A 21,545-nucleotide genomic window follows, 5' to 3' on the forward strand; every position below is an offset into this window, starting at 1 on the left:
AAAAATAAAGAAAGAAAAAAGGAAACGAAGAGGTACATCTGTAATTTTTCTTTCAGTACTTCAAAATTGTTGTACCACTTCCTTTTGGTCTCCAGAGGATGCTGATGACAAATATGCAAGCAGTTGAGTCTCCAGAGGATGCTGATGACAAATATGCAAGCAGTTGAAGGGCAGTTTCCCTCTATGTAATGCCTCTTTTTTCTTTAGTTGCTTTCCAGATTTTGTCTTTCAATTTGACTATGAGGTGTTTGTACACAGGTATCTTTTTTTCAGGATGCAGTCTGCTCAGTTTCTTGAATCTGCACATTTGTCTTTTACCACATTTGGCAAGCTTTCAACCATTATTTCTTCAAATACTTTTTTTATCCCCATAATTTTTCTCCTCTCCTTCTGGGATTCCAAGGACACAAATATTAAACTCTCAGGTCCTTAGAGTTCTGTTCCTTTATTTTCTCCCCATGTATTTTCTTATTATTATTCAGTTTAATAACGCCTATTACTCTATTCTCAAGTTCACTGACTCTTCTGCTGTCTGCTTATTCTGTTACTGAGCTCACCCAGTGATTTTATTTTGGTTATTAGATTTCTTAATTCTAAAATTTTGATTTGGATCTTCTTTACAACTTTTTTCTTTGCTGATACTTTCAATTTTAATAGTTGTTCCAAGGGTGTTTGTGATTGCTCATTTGAGCATTTTTATAATAGCTCCTTTAAAATTCTTGTCAAAAATTTAAAATTTATGCTGGGAAGTCATTGGTATCTATTAATTGTCTTTCACAAAATGAGTTGGTGGTTCTTTGATTGCCAAGTAATTTAGGTTTATATTCTGGACATTTTTTAGTATTATGACACTTTGGGTCTTGTTTATATCCTATGAAGAATATTGATAGGCTAGGGGAAAGGAGGGAAAAAATAAAATAAGACAAAATCAGAGGGCAGCCTGGGTGGCTCAGTGGTTTAGCACCACCTTCGGCCCAGGACATCGAGTCCTGGAGACCTGGGATCGAGTCCCATGTTGGGCTCCCTGCATGGAGCCTGCTTCTCCTTCTGCCTGTGTCTCTGCCTCTCTCTCTGTTTCTCATGAATAAAGAAATAAAATCTTAAAAAAAAAAAAAAAAAGAAAGACAAAATCAGAGAGGGAGACACACAAACCATAAGAGACTCTTAACTACAAGGAACAAACTGAGGATTGCTAGAGGAGGGGTGTGTGGGGCAGTGGGGTAACTGAATGATGGGCACTAAGGAGGGCACATGATGTGATGTAATGAGCACTGGGTGTTACATGCAACTGATGAATCCCTGAACTCTAAATCTGAAACTAATAATACACTATATGTTAATTGAATTAAAAGAAAAAAAACATTGACAGGCATAGCAGAGTAAACATCTGCTTCCTAAAAGTTCCCTATAGTGATATGAAATATTCCTTAACTAATAAGGGTATTTTGCTGTCCACAGAGTAGGCTAACAATGTGATTTATTCTCAATATCTGCTTTCCTTCTGGGACTGTGGAATTCTGGTAGTTGCTAAGCACAGAGTGTCTATGTGACCAGCCCTCAATAAAAAACATAGTCCCTTATCGGCTTCCCTGGGCAGAAAGATTGTATATGTGTGGCTGTATTTTACTGCTGGGGGGATAGTGTGCTCTGTGGGACCCCTCACAGATAAGGAAAAAGTACGGGAAGCTTGCACATGAATTCCTCCAGACTCTGCCTGTGTCTTCTCTTATGCCCTGGCTGTAGATCCTCACTGTGTTGCTGTAGTAACTCTTATCTGGATGACTTTGAGTCTTGTGAGTCCCTCTAGCGGAAAACTGAACATGTCGGCACTCTCGGGAGCCTCTGAAATGGCTGATATTTGTTTCAGCTTTCTGTGGGCTGTGGTTTCAATGTCTGTTCACTTTGCAAAACCTTTGCAGTCCTATTTAGGTCTGTCTGTGAGCAGATCCCTCAGTGGTCGGTCTGGGACCTGAGTGGAAGTCAACCTATTAGCTCAGTCCTCAAAGTGCTAGGTTAGATATGCTAATTAGGACCAAACCCACACATGTGCAAGTCTAGGCTGAGCCCAGGGGTTCATAATAAACCTTACATGGCTGTTTTCTAGAGTTCTTCTCTATTACCTCCCCTTGCATTTCCTGGATCCCCTGTTAGATCCTCAGGTCAGAAACTGTCCACTTCTGTGAACATGTCACATGGAGGGGTGGGAGGATAGAGAGGCTAAAAAAGCAATGGGGTTTGGCTATGACAACCTAAAGATCCAAGACAGAAAGGAGTTTCCACTCCTCCAGGAGTTTTTCCTGTTCCTGGCTGCTCTAGCAAATGCCACTGTCACCCCTGCTACAGAAGTACCTGGAGGCTGGAACATGAGAAAATGAAGGAAAACAAGAGAAAGAACACAGTGTATCTCCTCTACTCTATCTGAGCTTCAAGAGTCTCTTTTTTGCATCTTGAGCCAGAAGCAGAGGGTTATTCCTGAAGCTCTATTTACCACAGTGCTGACTTCAAGGTTTTAGATTATACTGAATTTAGGCTGAGTTAAAAAGTTAAAAAACTCACTACGGAAAAAACAACTCATAACTGGTCTGATGATACTCTGAATTCAGGTGTTCTTCCTCAATACTCTAGCTGGTATTTTCTTTGCAGAACAGCTGTTCATATATTCTCCCTGGATTTTATAGTTGAGTTCAGTAGAAGATAAAGGGAGGCATACTTTACCCATATTACCCAGAAACAGAAGTACATCATGACTTTTAAACTCTATTTTTAAGTTAAATGCGGCAAGCCTTGACTACTTCTCAAGTTTTAACTTCCTATAATACTCTGCCCTACGCTAGGCAGGCATTCACCCACCTGTCTCTGTGTTGGCGCCGATTGGTGGTCAGGGCCACAGCAATATTGTCCCATGCTTTCCAAACTTCCCCTTGGCCTGGGTTCTCACAGCCCAGTTGATGCCAACATTCATCAAATACTGCTTTCCACTTTTCATCAGCAGACACTGCCAGGTTTCCCAGCTTCCTGCTAATGAAGTCACATTAAGCTTTTATTAATCACTTCTTTTGTGCAAAAATCTTGAAGAACAGAAACTTTCTATTATACAACTAGGAATGGTTCTGTAACAAAACTGCCTAGGCTGGCAATGGTTCTATTTTATAAACACTGAATGAAAACTTTAAAGAACTGACTTTTAGCTACTTAATGTTGATCAGATACTAAAGTGTAAAAATGGTTAAGTATGAGGCACATTAGAATTGACTGCTTTCTACATTTTCACACAATTGATTTTGTAAAATTGATTCCTGTTAAAACAAGGACTTCCTGTACTTTGCACATCTCATAATAAGTATAAAATGCATTATATACTGGGTTCTAAAAATATATCAAGCATCCAACAGAATAAAGAATTGGAGAAGCTACCAAAATACAAAGCAAAACTAATGCTGGAATCAATAAAGGAAAATAGATATATGCCAAAAACATGGAGGAAGAACATGATACACTTAGAGATACAGATTTTGTTTTCTTCTCCACATATGTAGAGTATACACTTCTCCGTGTGTGTGTGTGCTTGGTCTTTACTTCTCAAAATCAAGTTGTATAGGGATTCCATTTAAGAATGCTCTCTTTCAATCAATTTGGATATCTGCATCACTAACCGTAAAATTACACTCCCACATAGAACTTTTATTTTAAACATCTATGATCTGAGGCTATAACCAAGAGAATAGGTTTAGCTATCTATAATAGCATCAGTTGGCAATACGAGGAAGTTACACTTTGTTAAAATATGACTTTAAAAATTTCTTCTGCATTAAAAAAATTGTTCCGTATTTAAAATATTAATCAGCTTTGATAAAAGCAAGACAGCTCAAAACATTTAATAATTAATCCACAATTAACACAGGTTACTCACAAAACTTTGGGTCTGTCTTTATCACTCTCATACAGACTAGGCTTGAAGTAGGTTCCTGTGATTTTTATACCAGATCCCCATTCTCCACTAAAATAACCTTCAATGTAATCTCCATTTGGCATAGTCAGTGTTCCCTAGGTAAAGTTAAAGAAAATGTCAAATTTAGAGGAAGTATTTCCAATTTAAAAATCAAAAGAAAAAAGCACCAAATGATTAATATTTTCCCATTTTAACTCTTTACCAGTCCCCAATTCTCTAAAAAAAGAAAAAAAAGTGTACATGCATGTGAAAAAAGATTGAATAAAAATAATCCATAGATAAAAGAAAAAAATAACTGAAAAAATATTATCAACTGAATGAAATGAACACACAACTTATCCAAATTTATCCAATTTAGTGCCCAGAGACAAATTTATAACTATAAATGTCTATATTAGAAAATAAGAAAGCCCTCAAATCAGTAATCTAAAATTCTACCTTACAAAATTAGAAAACGAGGAGCAAATAAACCCAAATCAAGAAGGAAGAAGATAATAAACATCAGAAGAAATCAGTGAGATTTTAAAACAGAAAAATCAACGAAACCAAAAACTGCCTCTGAAAAGATACACAAAATTGTTATTTAACTAGATTAATCAAGAAAAAAAGGAGATATAAAATTATAAAATAAAAAATGAAACGGAATATTAATCTTTTTTAATAGATTTTATTTATTTATTCATGAGAGACAAAGAGAGAGAGAGAGAGAGAGAGAGAGAGGGGCAGAGTCACGGACAGAGGGAGAAGCAGGATCCATGCAGGGAGCCCAACGTGGGACTTGATCCCAGATCTCCAGGATCAGGCCCTGGGTTGAAGGCTGGTGCTAAACCGCTGAGCCACCCGGGCTGCCCGGAATATTAGAGTAATCTTAAAGAAATTTAAAAGGTCAAGGGAATACTAAGAGAACATTATACCAACAAATCTGATAACTTCAATACAACAAAAAAATTCCTAGAAAGAACCAAGTTATCAAACTGACTTGAGAAGAAATGAAATCTCAATACAAGGAAATTAAATTAAAAACTAAAAATAGGGGCGCCTGGATGACTCTGTTGGTTAAGCGTCTGCCTTCAGCTCAAGTAATGATCCCAGAGTCCTGAGACAGAGCCCTGCATTGGGTTCTCTGCTCAGCAGGGAGCCTGCTTCTTCTCCCTCTCCCTCTGCCTGCCACTCTGCCTACTTGTGCTCTGTCAAATAAATAAATAAATCTTAAAAAAAAAAAAAAAAGAAATCTTAAGAAATACACACACACACCCCATACCAAACCCCTAGCAGAATAAATGAGTTCAGTAAGGTTTCAGGATACAAGAACAAAACACATAAATCAATTGTATTTTTATATAATTGCAATGAACAATCCAAAAATTAAAATTAAAAAAAATTCTCTTTACAATAGCATTAAAAAGAACGCTTAGGAACAAATTTAACCAAACCTATGCAAGAGATACACACTGAAAACTATAAACGTTGTTGACAGAAATTAAAGAAGATCTAAATAAATGGAGATATGTTCCATGTTCATGGATTGGAAGATTCAGGATTATTAAAAATGGCATTTCTCCCCAAATTGATCTATAAATTCAACACAATTCCTATCAAAACCTTAGTAGGCTTTTTGCAAATATTAACAAACCAGTCCTAAAATTTATATGAATAGCCAAAATATTTTTAAAAATAACAAAACTGGAAGACTTACACTTTCTGATTTCACAACTTAATAGAAATCTATAGTAATCAAAACAGTGTGGTACTGGCATAGGAGAGACAAGTAGATCACTAGAATACAATTCAGTAGTCAAAAAAAATCACATTTTATGGTGAATTAATTTTAAAAAAGGTGTCAAGAAAATTCAATGGGAAAAGTTGCTCAGGCAATTGGATACCCACATGCAAAACGATCAGTTCAGATTTTTAACCCATACCATATACAAAAGTACCTCAAACTGGGGACGCCTGGGTGGCTCAGTAGTTCAGCGTCTGCCTTCAGCTCAGGGTGTGGTCCTGGAGTCCTGGGATTGAGTCCCACATCAGGCCTCCTGCATGGAGCCTGCTTCTCCCTCTGCCTATGTCTCTGACTCTCTCTCATGTGTCTCTCATGAATAAATAAATAAAATCTTTAAAACAAAAGTACCTCAAAATGAATCACATAACTAAAAATAAGAGCTAAAATTATAAAACTTTTAGAAGAAAAAAATTTTCTAAAAGATTTTATTTACTTGAGAGAGCGTGCACATGTGCACACACAAGCAGAGGGAGGGGCAGAGGGAGAGAGAGACTTTCTAGCAGACTCTGCGCTGATCATGAAGCCTAACATGAGGCTCAACCTCATTACCCTGAGATCATGACCTGAGCCAAAACACAAGAGTCCAATGCTTAATCGACTGAGCCACTCAGGTACCCCAAGAAGAAAATCTTAACAACCTTGAGTTAGGCAAAGATTTTTTAGATATGACATCAAAAGGCTGATTCATAAAAATATTTCTGATGTACTGGACTTTGTTAAAAAGCTTTGGGCTTCAAAAAGCACTAATAGGAAAATAGAATGAGAAGCCACAGACTGCAAGAAAGTATTTGTGAATCCTAGATCTGATATAGGACTTATATCCAGAATATATAAAGAACCCTTACAAAGAACCCTTATAAAGAACCCTTTATAGTCTTATAGTAAGACTATAAATAAGCAAATCTTAAAATGTCAAAATATTTGAAGAGGTGCTTTACCAAAGAAAATCTAGGAATCATTAATTCTTATTATGAAAATATGCTGTGTAATTAGGAAAATGTAAATTAAAACCATGAGATATCATTTCACACTTACTAGAATGACAAAAAGAAAAAACCAGAAAATAAAAAATATACTGGCAAAGTTTTAAAGAAATTAGATTGCTCATACATTGATGATAATGTAAAATGATATAGCCACTCTGGTGAACAGTTGGTAGTTTCTTGATATGTTAAATATCAATTTACCATATAACCCAGCAATTGCACTCCTAAATACTTCCCCAAGAGAAATGAAAACATATGTTCACACAGAAAGTTGTATTCCAATGTTTACAGCAGTATTAATCATAATAGTCTGAAGTCAGAAATAATACCATGCTCATCAACTGGTGAAGGGATAAACCAAATGTGGTTTTAGGATACTATTCAGCAATCAGAAGGAATGAAGTGCTACATAGGCCAAAATATGGGAAAATCTCAAAAACATTAAAGTGTAGGAAACCCCAGAGAAGCCTACATATTATATGATTCCATTTATAAGAAAGAACCTGAAAAGGCAAATCTACAGAGTTATGAAGTCCATTAGAGGTTGTCAGGGCCTAGTGGTAAAAAAGGGGAGTGACTGCAAATGCTCAAGAGATGGTGACAAATCTTCTGGATGATGTGAAAGATCTAAAATTGGATTGTGGTGATGGCGTACAACTCTTTATATTTACTAAATGTCACTGAAATGTACTCATAAAACAGGTGAATTTTATGATAAGGTAGCTTTTTTTTTAAAGGTCAAGAAAAAGTTAGTAGATTGTATTAGAGAAAGAAGAAAGTTAGTTTCCAACCTTTCCACTAAGAGTCCAGTCATCTGAAAATTCTCCCTCATATATAGTATCATCTTCAGAAAGTAAAACACCATTTCCCTATGTGAAGAAACAAAATAAAAATCACAAAAGATAAAATGCAAAGCAACTTAAAAGATGTACAGCAATATTCACTCAAAGCCTTACATAATCTTAAAACACAAAATAGTACTAAGAAGGTAGAACATTAATAAAATGATCATTTAAAAGTAAGACCATGGGAGTTTAAAAAAGTCACTAGTAACTACATGCAAAATATTCTGCTCACCATCATTTTATTAAGGTGAAAGTTGCCTTCATAGTATAATCCAAATTGGGTAACTACCACACCATTCCCTTGACATACGTCATCTTGCCACATTCCCATATACTTTTCCCCTCTGTACAGAAATAGGGAAGAAATGAAATGAAAAACTGAGAAGGATGAGATAGAAAAAGACAATTATAACATGGGAGATTCCAAGCATCACTCATAGGTTAGTATCTGTTCCATTTTTCTGATTAAAATAATTAACTCTGTCTCCTCAAACACGGAGCAATGTGGTAGCAAAAGACATCTGAATACAGAGTAGTAGTAATGTTCTCTCAGGAATTTAATAATACAGACTACCTGACATAGGTCTGTATATACATATTCCATGTATGTCCTTGGTAACTGAAAAAAGGAATGCCAATAATTCAACTCTATAACTTCATTTTAAATGTAATAGGTAGACTCAAATCTATGCATATTTTTTTCTTACCCCAAAATTTACTAACTTAAAAAAAAAAACAAAGGTTTATCATATGAAGTCTCACTCTTCACAAACTCAAATTTAGAGAACTCTTACTAATCTCCACTAAAAGAAAATAAAGTATAAACTGCTTATTAAATAATCATGGAGTTTAGTAATAACATCTGAATATATGAATTTTAAAATCCCACATTATGAAAATAACATGAAGGGGAAAAAAGTATATATTAAGTTCGAAAGCAAATCAGGCTAAATCAAACATGGAGGCAAAAGAAATATATTCCTCCCCAAGGTTTAGTTAATTGAATTTAAGCTTGACTCCCAGGTTGCTGGCATGGTAACAAGTCCCTGACCTAACTGAAAGACCTAAGCAGAAAGGTATTTAGATACTATCCTATGACCCCAAAACGGAATTTCCACTGGCTCTCTCTGATCTTTTATACTCCTATTATCTACAGATTATTTTAAAAGTTCTTCTTTTCATAATAGATTTGGTAACCTCTAAAACACTAAAAGCTTTGTACATGTAGAGCTTTAAGGAAAATGGTACCAATGTTAATTTTGAAAGATCCTGATCTTATAAGAAATAATCTGTTATTTGGTTAATAAGCAAATGGATAAAATGATGCCATACTATGTCTTCTTATTAAAAAATTTCTCAATACTAAGTAAGATGCCTCGCCTTCATAAAAACATTGTAGTTATTGGAGAAGTATAGGAACCTTGTCCTCTCACACTCAACTTTGAGATTAGAAGAATACTGTACCTAGTGATATCATCAAAGACACCATATCCTGCTTTCTTATCCATTACCCACTGGCCAATGAACATACTGGGAGAAGAGGAAGTTAATTTTCCGCTTCGAAGGAGACCATGACCATGACGCATGTTATCTTGAAAACAGCCTTCAAACACTTCACCAGAGGCATAACTGTGGTTACAAAGAATGAAGACCACACACACATTAAATTCTGATGCTCACTTTTACAAAGTTCAAAAAATTCAAAATTATACTCATGTCTCACCGGTAGCTATAATTATTTATTTATATGATTATTTTTCACCAATAAAAATTTTTCATATTTGAGTGAAAGAAGCTTAAAAATTAAAGACATCATGGATAGTATTCTGTGTTAACATGTGGAAAAATGTGTAATAATCCCTCATGGGAAAATGAAAAAATGAGTAATCTCTGAAAGATAGGTTTTATCCATACTGTTTAACAAATAGAAGTTTATAAGAAAGACATTTAGCAGATTCTATAAGAAAGCTATGGTTTCTAAGGTTTGTATAGTTTTGTTGAAAACTAAATAATAACCTAATACTTTCATCTTGTGATAGGTAAAAGTTACCTTTATAAGAAAACTTTCTATACAGTTTTAGTCATAAAGGGAGTAAGTTAAATTTACTTGCTCCTTGAAAATTTTGATTACACAAACATTTAAGTTTATGTGATTCTTTGAAAAAGCAATGGCAGTCCAACAACCTTTCCAATGTTATTACCTATAGACTCCTTGACCGCACATTTTTCCTTCTTTCCAATGGCCTACATAATGGTCTTCTTTGTTCAATGCTTTGTTTGGGATTCTGTATTCTCCATATCTACCAAGGAGAATAAAAGACATGAGAAGACGCATTCTGGACATATTCACCTTTCCTATAGTAAAGTAGTAAAGTAAATGTATATGCACTTATAAACATTTTAACAAGGAGAACAGAAAAAGATTACCTATGGAGGAAAGGGGCACATGGGGTCTTGGTTTCAACTGTATCTATTACCTAAGCTATCAGGTAAATTTAGAGCAGTGGGGCCTCAATCTCACTTCACAGCAATTACATGTTTCACCCCAACTTCAATGAAAAACAGAAAACTTGTGTCCTAAGCCTCTCTGCTACTAATTAGCCACATCACCTTGGATAAGTGCCAGTACCCAGCTCTCTCATCCATGTATGGCAGGGTAATAAATGAGATTATCTAAAGTCTCCTCTCATTCTAAAATTCCATTAAAAGGAGATTAAAAGACATCATAAAAATTTACATCATCACATACACAAATCATCTATCAAATTTATATAATAATTTTCATATAGTAAAATAAATTACTTCTCTAAAATGACACAAAATACTTCGTTGGTGTAAGTTTATCATGCAAATATTTTTACAGTATTAGAAAACATGACACCTTTATACAAAAGTAACGTCACTTGAGTACCATTAGGATAATATATTGTCTAGAAGAATTCTCCTTTAGCATATCACAGAAATTAAAGATGACTTAACACTACTGAAAGGAAAATTTTTCTATGTCCTTTGTGTAAAAGGACACTATTATCTCACCAGTTCACCATCAATATTACCCCAGGTTCTTCACCACTGAGAAATGGAAAGAAAACAGTCCCATTTTAACATACAGAAGGGCTGTGTCACTTGAGGTCACAAGGTTATCAAGGTAAAAGATTCACTCTAGGTAAATCAGGGCTGCATCCTACATTCCCAACCCTCTTCATGATCACACACCTGCACTGCAAGCCCTAGTACACTGCATGCATTTCTAAAAAACAAAACAAAAATCTGTTTGTTTGGAAAATAACTCTCAATACATAATAATGTCATCAGGGGCTAAAGCTGAGTTTACTCTTATGTTTTACACAATCTTCTTACCCATCTTCCAAGCCATTCCTGAACATGCCAGAATACATCTTTCCATCAGGCCATTTCAAAACCCCTCTGGAATGCATAAGCAAAAAAATAATACAGATCAATGAATGTTTCAGATAACCAATACTTTTTCAGTATTGAATCAGATCCCACACATAAATTTTAAACATTTTCACCTGCCATGAGGCTTCCCTGAAAGCCAGCGTCCATCATAGGTTGCATCTTTTAGGCGAGGATCCTTATAGAAAGTATACTTGGCACTGCGTGAAATGGGTGGTTCCTGCCTCTGAATACTGCTGCCACTTCCATAAGGTGGAAGATCAGCTGTCCCCCTCAAAGCCTGATCCACAGCTTGGCTTATAGCCCGAAGCCACTTAGTCTAGGAACAAAAAGTAAATGTCAATAAGCCTAAGGCAACAACTCATCAAGCACTGCTTTAAATCCTGATAGCTTTCCTTGCTGTGAATAATTTTTCTGTCTCCTAATGCTTTTCTTATTGACTAAGGCTGACTGGCTCTTGGAATTCCCTTCTGTACGTTTAAAACTATATCACATTTAAAAAAAACAAACCAAATCCATAGTCTTGGTTTAATACTTACCAGACATAATTATGGATCATTAGCCAAGCAAAAACAATTTTTATCTTTTCTTTCCTAGCATAAGAGATATGAGTAGCCAGGCCAAAAAATAAATATATATATATATCATAATGGACTAACCTTTTCCTGGGGTGTTGATGAAATGAGAGTGAACTGCTCCTCAGGTGTAGTTATCTTTAAGCCATTCCTAAAACAGTCACAGAATAAATATCAGTAGGTATGACAACATGTCATTATAGTATCACTCCTCAAATATGAAAAGTAACTTGTTTACTTTCAAGAGGAGCAGAAGTCAATTAATTATAAATGTAGATATGTTCTAGGTTTGGTTCTCAGAGTAGGAGACAGAAAGGACACAGAGTTTCTTTGCTCTGTGTTGAATAATGTGGATGTGAGCAATGAAGAAGCCCTCCACCACTTATCATGATCAGCCATGATCTTCACAACAGTCCATTTTACTATCTATAGGCTGTGAAGATGAGCCTCATTATGCAGAATGGGGAGATCTCCTGAGCTTTTTTTCACATCTAAGGAAACTACCTACGTAGCACAGGGAGAAAATTAGGGTGAGGGTCAGGGAAGGGGGACACACTTACACACCACCAGCTTCTTCAGAAAGTGGCTCTGCCCATAGTGTGGCCAAAGGGAAAACATGATGTGTGGAGAACTGAAAGAAAGAACGTGAAGACACATCTGAGAAAGCTCATGTAGGCCCTAGGGTCTCTACTACAATATATAACCCCTTTCAAATGGTTAAGTCCACATGGGTGCCACCATCTCAATCACACAGTCCCCATAACATAGCTAATCCCAGTGGGTCTTGCCATCTCTGCTACAAGGACCCTTCACATGGCTCATATTCACTTTCAATCTGGAAACCAGAAAAGCTCCCTGAAATTTGATCCATACCACAAATGTAAACTAAACATTCTCTTTTATTTAATAATTTTGGCAAAATCACAATATTTTTAACATAAACTAATGGTTTAATTAACTAAGTAAAGGTTAGAAATCTGGCATACCTGGGCATGGACCAGGGCATCATTAAAGAGAATGAACCAATTCACAGAAAACCTCCCAGCATGCTGCAGAGATAGGGCCCGGTTACTGCTTTCACAGAGCAGTCGACGCTCTGGCTTCCTTAAGGAATCCTAGAATTGAAAACAGATACATAACTGAACCATGAGAATTATCTTAACATGCAAAGAGAAAATGAAAAAAGGCAACAAATCATGTTTAGGAGAATTTGTCGCTCATAGCTTAGCTTGGTGTTAAAACTAAAGTTAGACAGGATCTGAGCATTTAATAAAAGCTGCTGAAAGGAAATTAAGAAAAAGACAGAAATGAACAAAAGGTGGTATGTGTTCGGAGGATTCCTAGAAACGAGAGTAGGTGTTGAGATTTAGAGCATCTATTGTGTGGTCCTTAAACCACCCTTAGAAAAGGGCTCATTAAAAGCATTATCATAAACAAATGAGGAAAATAAATAATTAAATAAACAAATGAGGAATAGAGAAAATTATGACAGTTGTTATGGATATGCCTGCTGTTTGCTGGGGTAATGACTATTGGCATGGTTTACCGTCATTTTCCCAGGAAAGGTCTTCCAGAAGCCCAGTGTGTATTCAGCTTCCTTCCTTTTCCTGCCGAGATGGAGAGCAAGACACTCATAACAAGAACTGGAATCCTGCAGTTTCTGGTATTCTGGAGATGTCTGAAAGCCAATAATTAAGGGAGCAGGGGAGAGAAAAAGAATATAAAACAATTGTCCAGAATCTGTAGCCTCAGTGTGGTATATATACACAGTATTAAATTTAGGGAAGAAATCCAAATGAAGAACAGACATGGTGCACTAGAGGGGGCTGAGCAGAAAGAAGATTGGTTCCAAAAAATTCTAGTATATACATGTACATATAAAACAGAGGAATAACTCCAGGGGAAAGAAACAAACACTGGCAGTTATCAGTGAGGAAAGCAGGAGAAACTCATGATAGGGTAGGAATTCTCAAATGTTTGGCCTATGTTTACTTATGTGGGTTTATCTATTGATATTTGCCCATATTAGAAAATAAAGTTGAAAAATAAAATCCTTATTAACTCACTTCAAATACAATAGTTTAAATGAAAAATAACTTTATTTTCCAAATAACAAAATGCTTCATATGAAAAGTAGCATGGTTCTATAGTTTTTCAAATCTCTTGCATACAATCTGTTGGTTGAAATATATGCAGAAAATCTTGCTATATAAGGATACATAATTGGAAAGGGAGGATTATTCTAATAGCCATTTCAAATAATAGTGAATATTCTTTGAAACTAAACCAAAAGTTCTTAAGTGGTAGATTCTTAAAAGTAGCTGAAATGTGGAATCCGAAATTACATTAATCAAACTTTTGTACTCCATTACATTAAATCCACCAGTCTATCTTACACTTTGAATAGATCTTTTACCTCTGCATGTGGATTAGATATCTGGAAAAATACTGGTTCATGTAGTTATACAGACCTTCCAAATGTTGATACATCTTATTATACACCATCAAAAGCTCCATGTTAATATTATCACCAATCTCATCAGGAAAAAATTGTTAAGTACTGGGAAACCACCAAACTCAACAGTGATACATACATGTTTCCCACATTTTACTGTTTTGCTTCAGAGTTCAGATTTTATCATCGGCAACAAATACTGTCAGTTGTTCTCTTTGAAGTGATATAGGTTCATTTACTCATTTTTGAGAAAATATCTGCCTAATACTCAAATATGAATAAACATGGTTATGTGTCAATTGTTGTTTCAAGTTAAAAAAAAAAAAGTAGCTCTCAACCCAAACAATACTAATCTTATGCTTTTTCTTGAAAAACCTCCATACTTTAGTGTGCGGCAGAGCTACTTTGTGTACTTCCATTCCATCACACCAAATATTAAAAAGATATATACTTCTATGTGTGGTGATGGATGATAACAAGATTTATTCTGGGTGATCATATCACAATAATTACATCTATTAGGTTCAACACTTGAAAATAATATAATGTAACATGTCAATTATACCTAAAAAAAAAAAAGATGTATACTCAGTGGTTGAAGTTAAATAAAATTAACAACTTTTGCTGTGTCATCAAAATAATTTCTAAGTTAAACCAGCATATTTTTACTTATTTTGTTTTTTAACTGCAAGTGCAGGGCAGCAAAGAACACAATGACTGTGAGTATAGTTTGGTGCCACCGCCTTGATTCATGCTAAGGAGCCAGCAGGTTTGTCCATCTTTACTTTTGCAAATTGGTGCAAAAGACATACCATGGAAAAGCAAATGTCTTAATATTGTCCTGAAAACAGTCTGATTTTGTGAGCCCTCTGAAAGGGTCTTTAGAATCCCCAGAGATTTGTGGACCAAGTCTGGAGAACCAACCAGGGAACAGGTTATTATTATTATGCTAGGTGGAAAGTGAGTAGATGGTGAAACGAAAGGATGATCCCTCACATTCAAGAGTAATTACTTTATATTCCACAATTCTTAATGATTCATACTCATTTTTTCCATTCATTAAAAAACATTTAATGTACTATGTACAGAATATTCTGCTGAGTGTCAGGGATAAAAAAATAAGTAAGGCACAATCATTGTCTTCTGGGAGCTTAAAACAAGGCAGAAAAGAGAAAAACATACAACATACCCGAATAATGCAATGGGTTTTGTTAATAGGCTATCTATCAGAAAAGACAATATAAAGTGGTTAAAAGAACAGACTCTGGAGCCCTTGAATATAAGTTTTAGCTTGACCAATTCTTAATCGTGCCTCAACTCTTTCATCTGTAGAAAGGGGATCATAATAATATCTATTTCACAGGGTTGACATGAGGGTTAAATAAATACATATAACATGCTTAGTACCTGGCACATGGAATGCATTTAGTAAATATTAGGTATTATTTTTATCTAGAGAAATTTATATGTATATATGATGTCTGAGATATACCTGAGACTTAGTACATAACAATTTAGTTTTGGAACATGACCATGTACTTTTGAAAAAATTTCCACAGATGATTCTGATCCCCACTCCTGGGGATCATGATAAGAGAATAATGGAGAAAGACAATACTAACAAAGCGCAGAGAAAAGAGTCACTAATTTTTCAAAGATGAAAAGAGGAGGGAATATGGTATAGTCAGAGAGGGCTTCATTTTAATGATAAAATGACTTTTGACCCAGGCCTTGAAATCTTTCCATAATTAGGATGGCGGTAGAGTATCTCATGAAGGAAATAAAAACATGTATATCCAGGGATCTGAACTAACATGTAAGACACAGGGTAATAGGTAAGGCTAGAAACAAAAGAGGGTATCATACTATAATGGGCCTTAAATGCCAAGCTAAAGAGTCTGTTTTTTACACAGAATTAGGACCCTTCAGACTAGAAATACTGCAATATCAGATTCTCTGAAAGTTCTAAGTTGGTCTAGGAGGGAAGACCTTTGATTGAGGAGACACTGAGATGACATTTCCGTCTCATTGGGTTATTTGTATAGCTCAAACCTTCATTGCTAAAACTACACCAGTTTGAGTTAAATTGAAATCAGACTAAAGAAAAGGTCTGTGAGACCACAGTAAAATCAAACATAAAAAGCCCACATCAGTTCCTGGGTCACTCTGGAGACTGCAATCTGTCCAAATAAGGAGGTAAGTTCCATCATTTAAAAGATTCTAAAATAGGAGAGACCCTAGAATTATTATGGTTTCTCTGGAGCCCTTCAGAGTGGAAACAAAATGAACTATATGTTTTAGTACAATTTCAAAGGTAAATGTCTCAGGACTAGTGTACATACACTCATATCCCAGAGTGGTACTAATTTTCTAGGACTCCACCTAACTAATTTTATATAGAAAGTGGACCACTTAACATTTGAGAAAATCCTGTAACACTGTGATTTCTCATAGCATATGCTAAGGTGACCTGAATACCTGGCATGAGTCTATCATGAGTCTTGGCCAGGTGGTAACTCCACCGCCTTACACATATCTCATTATACAGAAAGCCAGGGTTTGAAGGAGCTCTGTGTAACTTATACTAGTATGATTCAATAAACTTTGACAATTATTAAGTAAGTAGCGTAACTGGGTCTCAACTTTAGACAGTTTTTTCATAAAATGAATACAACTAATCTTGATAAAATTCAAGAAAAAACTAAATCAAAAGCAAAGAGAAGTAGATTTACCTACAAACTTTCATTTTCTTGAAGAAAAATAATTTAATTAGAAACATATAAACAGTAAATTAGTGGAGTTTGAGATCTTGGGGTAGTATAATCCAAACAACTATAATCCTTGGCTTCCCAAGAGTCCAAATGAGATATTTATGGGAGCTTACCACTTCAAAACAAGTAGCAAGCTTTAGCAAAACTTTTGCATAATTATGAAGTCGTCTGATTGGCAAGAAAAACAGAGTATTCAGTATTTCCATCAATTGGGTGTTTTCATCATTTACTTCTGATAAATCTTGTAATAGCTCCTGGTTTTTATTTAGGAAATCACTAGAGATAGAGGACAAAAAGAGATTTTGTTAGTTTTTTTGATATTGACAAATGCATGATATTCAATAGATATATTGCACTAGATAGATAGTACTTTTTTCAGAATGCACATTTTTTTGGTGCTATGAAAGTAGACAATAAATGCAATGAAATAAGGCATACAATTAAAAGAATTTCCTTGTTTATAAAATAGGATTTCTGCATATAAAGAAGTAGCATATGGTAGCAATAGTAAGAGATGGTTAATCATAAACCGTGCCTTAAATTCTAGGAAATGAATCATGAATCCCAGAGTTTCAGGGAATAACTGGAATCCAGCTGACACCATTACCTGTTAATTTCCAAGCCAAAAGTCACAGCAATAAATGGCAAGACTAATTGCTCTAATCAGCTGTACTAAACAGAAAAATCTGGAGAAACAAAGCTCTTCACTCCAACACAACTGGCATGTAATATTAAAATACTTCTCATTTCTTTCTTTCCTTCACCTAATAAGAATTTATTACAAGAGAGTAATGAAAAGCTGTAGTACTACAATTAACAGGAAACAGTAAAGCTAATCCTATGTGAAGATTTCAATGCTGAGATCATCAAAAACATTTTAAGCTGAAGCCAACATTTAGTTTTCATATTCAGTTTTATATAAGTTCATTACTATAATTTTATTGCAAGTCTTAATGGTGATCAATAACCCACTGAGTCTATGATCAGACGAAAATACTTAAAAAATGTAAAAGAAGAAAAAACATGTGAAAGTAATTAAGAGTTGGTGGGATAGAATAATAATTATCTGTCCCTTCGTAAACAATAATTATATGCCAGGTAATACCCTGAGAACTTAAAAAGCATTACATTATAATTCTTACCTACAAGGCTTCAAATAAGACAATGCCACACAAGACTATAAGCAAGAATGAATCATTTTATAATTCCTTAGAAAACTACAGAATAAAGAAATATTTAACTCAGAAATTATGAAATACTAACTTGGAATGGAAATATGTAATAATTTCCAGGAACCCAAAAGTTCAATAGCACAAATTGGATTTATAATGCAATTAAAAGATCTGAGAGAGAGTGCCCTGGGGAACATGACCCAGATTTTTATTTATATTTGGCTTGTGTGGATGTTCCTATTTTCTCCTACATGTTCTACTGCTGAGATCAGCTAAGGACACTCATTTAACTCCACAGAAGTGTTCTGCTTTAACCTACTCCTGAGAGATTGAAATAGTAGAGGCTGAACACATAGTTGCTATAACCACATTTCTTCTGGATACGCGGTACTACACCAGAAATGTTCTAACTCTTTTAAGTCCTATTACTTTTCAGAACTCACTCATGTCCTTGCCTGTGGACTTTCCCAAAAAGGCCCTTGTATATTCTCAGGAAAACTGAACCAGGGATGTTCTGCTTATCTTCTTGTGGGAGTTTTAATCTAAAAGTGGCAATACTGCTCTTCCTTACATGGTTACATTTGTATTTGTTGCTCAAACATTAATACATTAAAGGTAGAAACAACCCAAGTGTCCATCAACAGATGAATGGATAAACAAAATGTAGACTATACATATAATGGAATAATGCATTCAGCTATGCAATTTTCGTATATGCTACCTTGAAAATATTACACTCAGGGAAATAAACTAGATACAGAAAGACAAATACTATATGATTTCACTTATGTAAGGTACCTAGAATAGGCAAATTCATAAAGACAGAAGTAGAACAGAGGTTACCAGGAGCAAGGGTTAGGAGAAGAAAGAAGTTACTGCTTAACGGGTAGAGAAAGAGTTTTTGTTGGGGATGATTTTTAAAAGTTTTGCGTATAAACAGTGGTAATGGTTTATACAACATGAATGTTCTTGGTGCCACAGAATTATACACTTAGGAATGTTTAAAATGATAAATACTATGGTATGTATATGTTACCACAATATTTTTTTTTTACAAACCTACGTGATGATCAAGCCACTAGGCTAGCATGAGTTAAGGAGCCAAATAATAAACCAGCTGAGTGATGAGAGCTTGGGTATCAACATCCAAGACCTACTGCCATGATGGCTCGCCAGCTACACTCTAGAAGTTCTCCTTTTAAATAAATACTAAATAATTTAAAATACTGACTTTGTAAATAGAAGCTATAAAGAGGTTATTATTGCTTTTTAAGTATGTAAAACCCTGGGGTTCATGAACCACAGCTTGGGAAATGCCCAAATCCAGAATTCATATTGCTTCCTTAGCTTAAAGTCACTCATTGTTCATTAATTGCTCTAGCAAGAGGCTTTTGCTTATGTCATCTGCTTTAGCTGCTCTAACAAGGAGTCAAGTCAATTCCTGAGTACTGTGGACTCAACTCTGAAATACTAGTGGAAGGGTAACAAAAAAGTAAAACAAAATAAGGCATCAGGGTCAGCAACTTTCATTGTCCTTCACCTCCTCATTTTTATATTTCCACAAATCTCCACCTACTTTTGTATCTTCCTACAATAAACCTGTTTTTCTTCAAGCATTACTATTTGCAAAAATAACCTTTCATAAAAAAAAATAACCATTCATTTTTTTCCTTCACTTAATTACTGGTTTGGCTGCAGTCATTTTCTCCCGGGGGGTGGGGGTGGGGGGCAAGATTTAGCATTTCACTAACACTGAAGGCTAAATAAGCTTTTTTTAGTCAATATAATATATAGATATAAAATTATTTTTTAAGATTTTATTTATTTATTCATGACAGACACAGAGATAGAGAGGCAGAGACACAGGTAGAGGGAGAAGCAAGCTCCATGTAGGGAGCCCGACATGGGACTCCATCCTAGGTCTCCAGGATCATGCCCTGGGCTGAAGGCGGCGCTAAACCACTGAGCCACCCGGGCTGCCCTAAAATCGTTTTTAAAAAGTCAGAAGTTAATGAAACAGAAAACAAAGAAAGCAAAGGAATAACTAAGGCTTAATCTTGAAAAGAAAATTAAAAAGGGTAAACTGATGACAAAATTGACTAAGATAAAAAGAAAAAAGACTCAAATAAGAGGAATGAAAAATACGGGGTACCACTAGAGTTATTATGGAGGTAAAAACATCTTAAGACAATGGTAGCAAAAAAAAAAAAAAAAAAAAAGACAATGGTAGCAATAGCATGCTAATAAATTTGACAACTTGAATGCGATGAATAATTTTCCAGAAAAATACAAATAATTAAAGCCATAAGAAGAAATAAAGACCTGAACAGATCTATTCATTAAAGAAATTCAGTAGTTTAAAAACTCCCTACAGAAATGCCCCCACAAAAGCCATACGTTTTTACAAATTCTACAAAATCACAAAGTACAGATATTCCCTATCTCATGCAAACTATTCCAGAAAATATAAAGTTCCCATACTCACTTTATAATTGCTAGTGCAATTTTCTTACCAAAACTTCAAATTCAAAAGAGAAGGAAAACCTCACATTCATTTAGATGCAAAAATCTTACAATATTAGCAAATCGAATCCAGCATGTACTGAAAAACTAAGACAGACCACTGAATTTATCCTGGGTACTCAAGGATAGTCACCATTAAAAAAATCAATTACTCTTCAACTTTCAGGAATAGAAAGGAATCTTCCCCCACCCTTTTTAAGAAGGGAAGCTTTTAACTCTATAAATGATGTTTACCAAAAACCTAAGGCAATTATCTTTAATGAAGAAATACCAAAACTATTCCCGTTAAGATCAGAACTGAGACAAGGATGTTATTACTCTATTAGGATATAAGATCAAAAGCAAACATGGAAAAACATGAACATCTATAAAATCTGGGTTGTGAATACATATTTGATATGTTTACTATTAAAATATAACTGAGGGGCACCTGGGTGGCTCAGCAGTTGAGCATTGCCTTTGGCTCAGGTCGTGATCCTGTCATCCTGGGATCAAGTCCAGAGTTCCACATTGGGCTGCTTCTCCCTTTGCCTATGTCTCTGCCTCTCTGTGTCCCTCACAAATAAATAAATAGAATCTTTAAAAAAATAAAATTAAATTAAAATTAAAATAAAATAAAACTGAATGTTTTAAACTTGCCTTTGTCTCTAGGTCAACACTTGATGAGAATCTACATGGTTCAGAATGATTAGCCTCATATAAGGGGCTTTTATATTTATTATCCAGAAGCTAAATGCAAAATCTTTATATTGGTACAACACTTTGTGTTTTTCTCTATACCATTATATACGTTATTTGTTCCTCACAACCAGGGAAAAAGCATTCCCATTTTTCAGATGAAAAAAAATTAGCCTCAATTTGGTAAAGAGAGTTGTCCAACATCTCAGGGATAATAAAGAAGGACCCAGATCTTGTGATCTTTTCAATATCATATACTACACTTCCAATGATAACTGGGGGCCAATAACATCTGTCTTTTTTAAGAGTTTAGTGAAAGTCTACATTTTGATTCATTTGGTAAAATGAATTTAATGAATATTTAAAGCCAAGCTTTTCCTGGGCACTCAAA

General features: G+C 35.0%; 1 protein-coding gene across 4 annotated transcripts in view; it reads right to left on the reverse strand.

The window, feature by feature from the left end:
- ALS2 (alsin Rho guanine nucleotide exchange factor ALS2) overlaps positions 1 to 21,545 on the reverse strand; it is a 70,801-nt gene that overhangs the window by 11,097 nt on the left and 38,159 nt on the right. For 2 of the 4 annotated variants that reach the window (XM_035710723.2, XM_049106641.1), the window contains exons 13-25: positions 16,895 to 17,057; positions 13,102 to 13,233; positions 12,542 to 12,670; positions 12,116 to 12,186; positions 11,640 to 11,706; positions 11,097 to 11,299; positions 10,924 to 10,989; positions 9,765 to 9,863; positions 9,028 to 9,192; positions 7,796 to 7,907; positions 7,510 to 7,587; positions 3,911 to 4,044; positions 2,851 to 3,018 (exon numbers count right to left, since the gene is read on the reverse strand). In XM_035710723.2, the coding sequence (XP_035566616.2) occupies positions 2,851 to 3,018; positions 3,911 to 4,044; positions 7,510 to 7,587; positions 7,796 to 7,907; positions 9,028 to 9,192; positions 9,765 to 9,863; positions 10,924 to 10,989; positions 11,097 to 11,299; positions 11,640 to 11,706; positions 12,116 to 12,186; positions 12,542 to 12,670; positions 13,102 to 13,233; positions 16,895 to 17,057 (1,587 nt within the window). Of the gene's footprint in view, positions 1 to 2,850; positions 3,019 to 3,910; positions 4,045 to 7,509; positions 7,588 to 7,795; positions 7,908 to 9,027; positions 9,193 to 9,764; positions 9,864 to 10,923; positions 10,990 to 11,096; positions 11,300 to 11,639; positions 11,707 to 12,115; positions 12,187 to 12,541; positions 12,671 to 13,101; positions 13,234 to 16,894; positions 17,058 to 21,545 lie in introns of those variants that run through there. The other 2 variants (XM_049106642.1, XR_007408906.1) reach the window with 2 other exon arrangements.

This window comes from Canis lupus, chromosome 37 (genome assembly GCF_003254725.2).
Source record: "Canis lupus dingo isolate Sandy chromosome 37, ASM325472v2, whole genome shotgun sequence".
Classification (NCBI taxonomy): domain Eukaryota; kingdom Metazoa; phylum Chordata; class Mammalia; order Carnivora; family Canidae; genus Canis; species Canis lupus.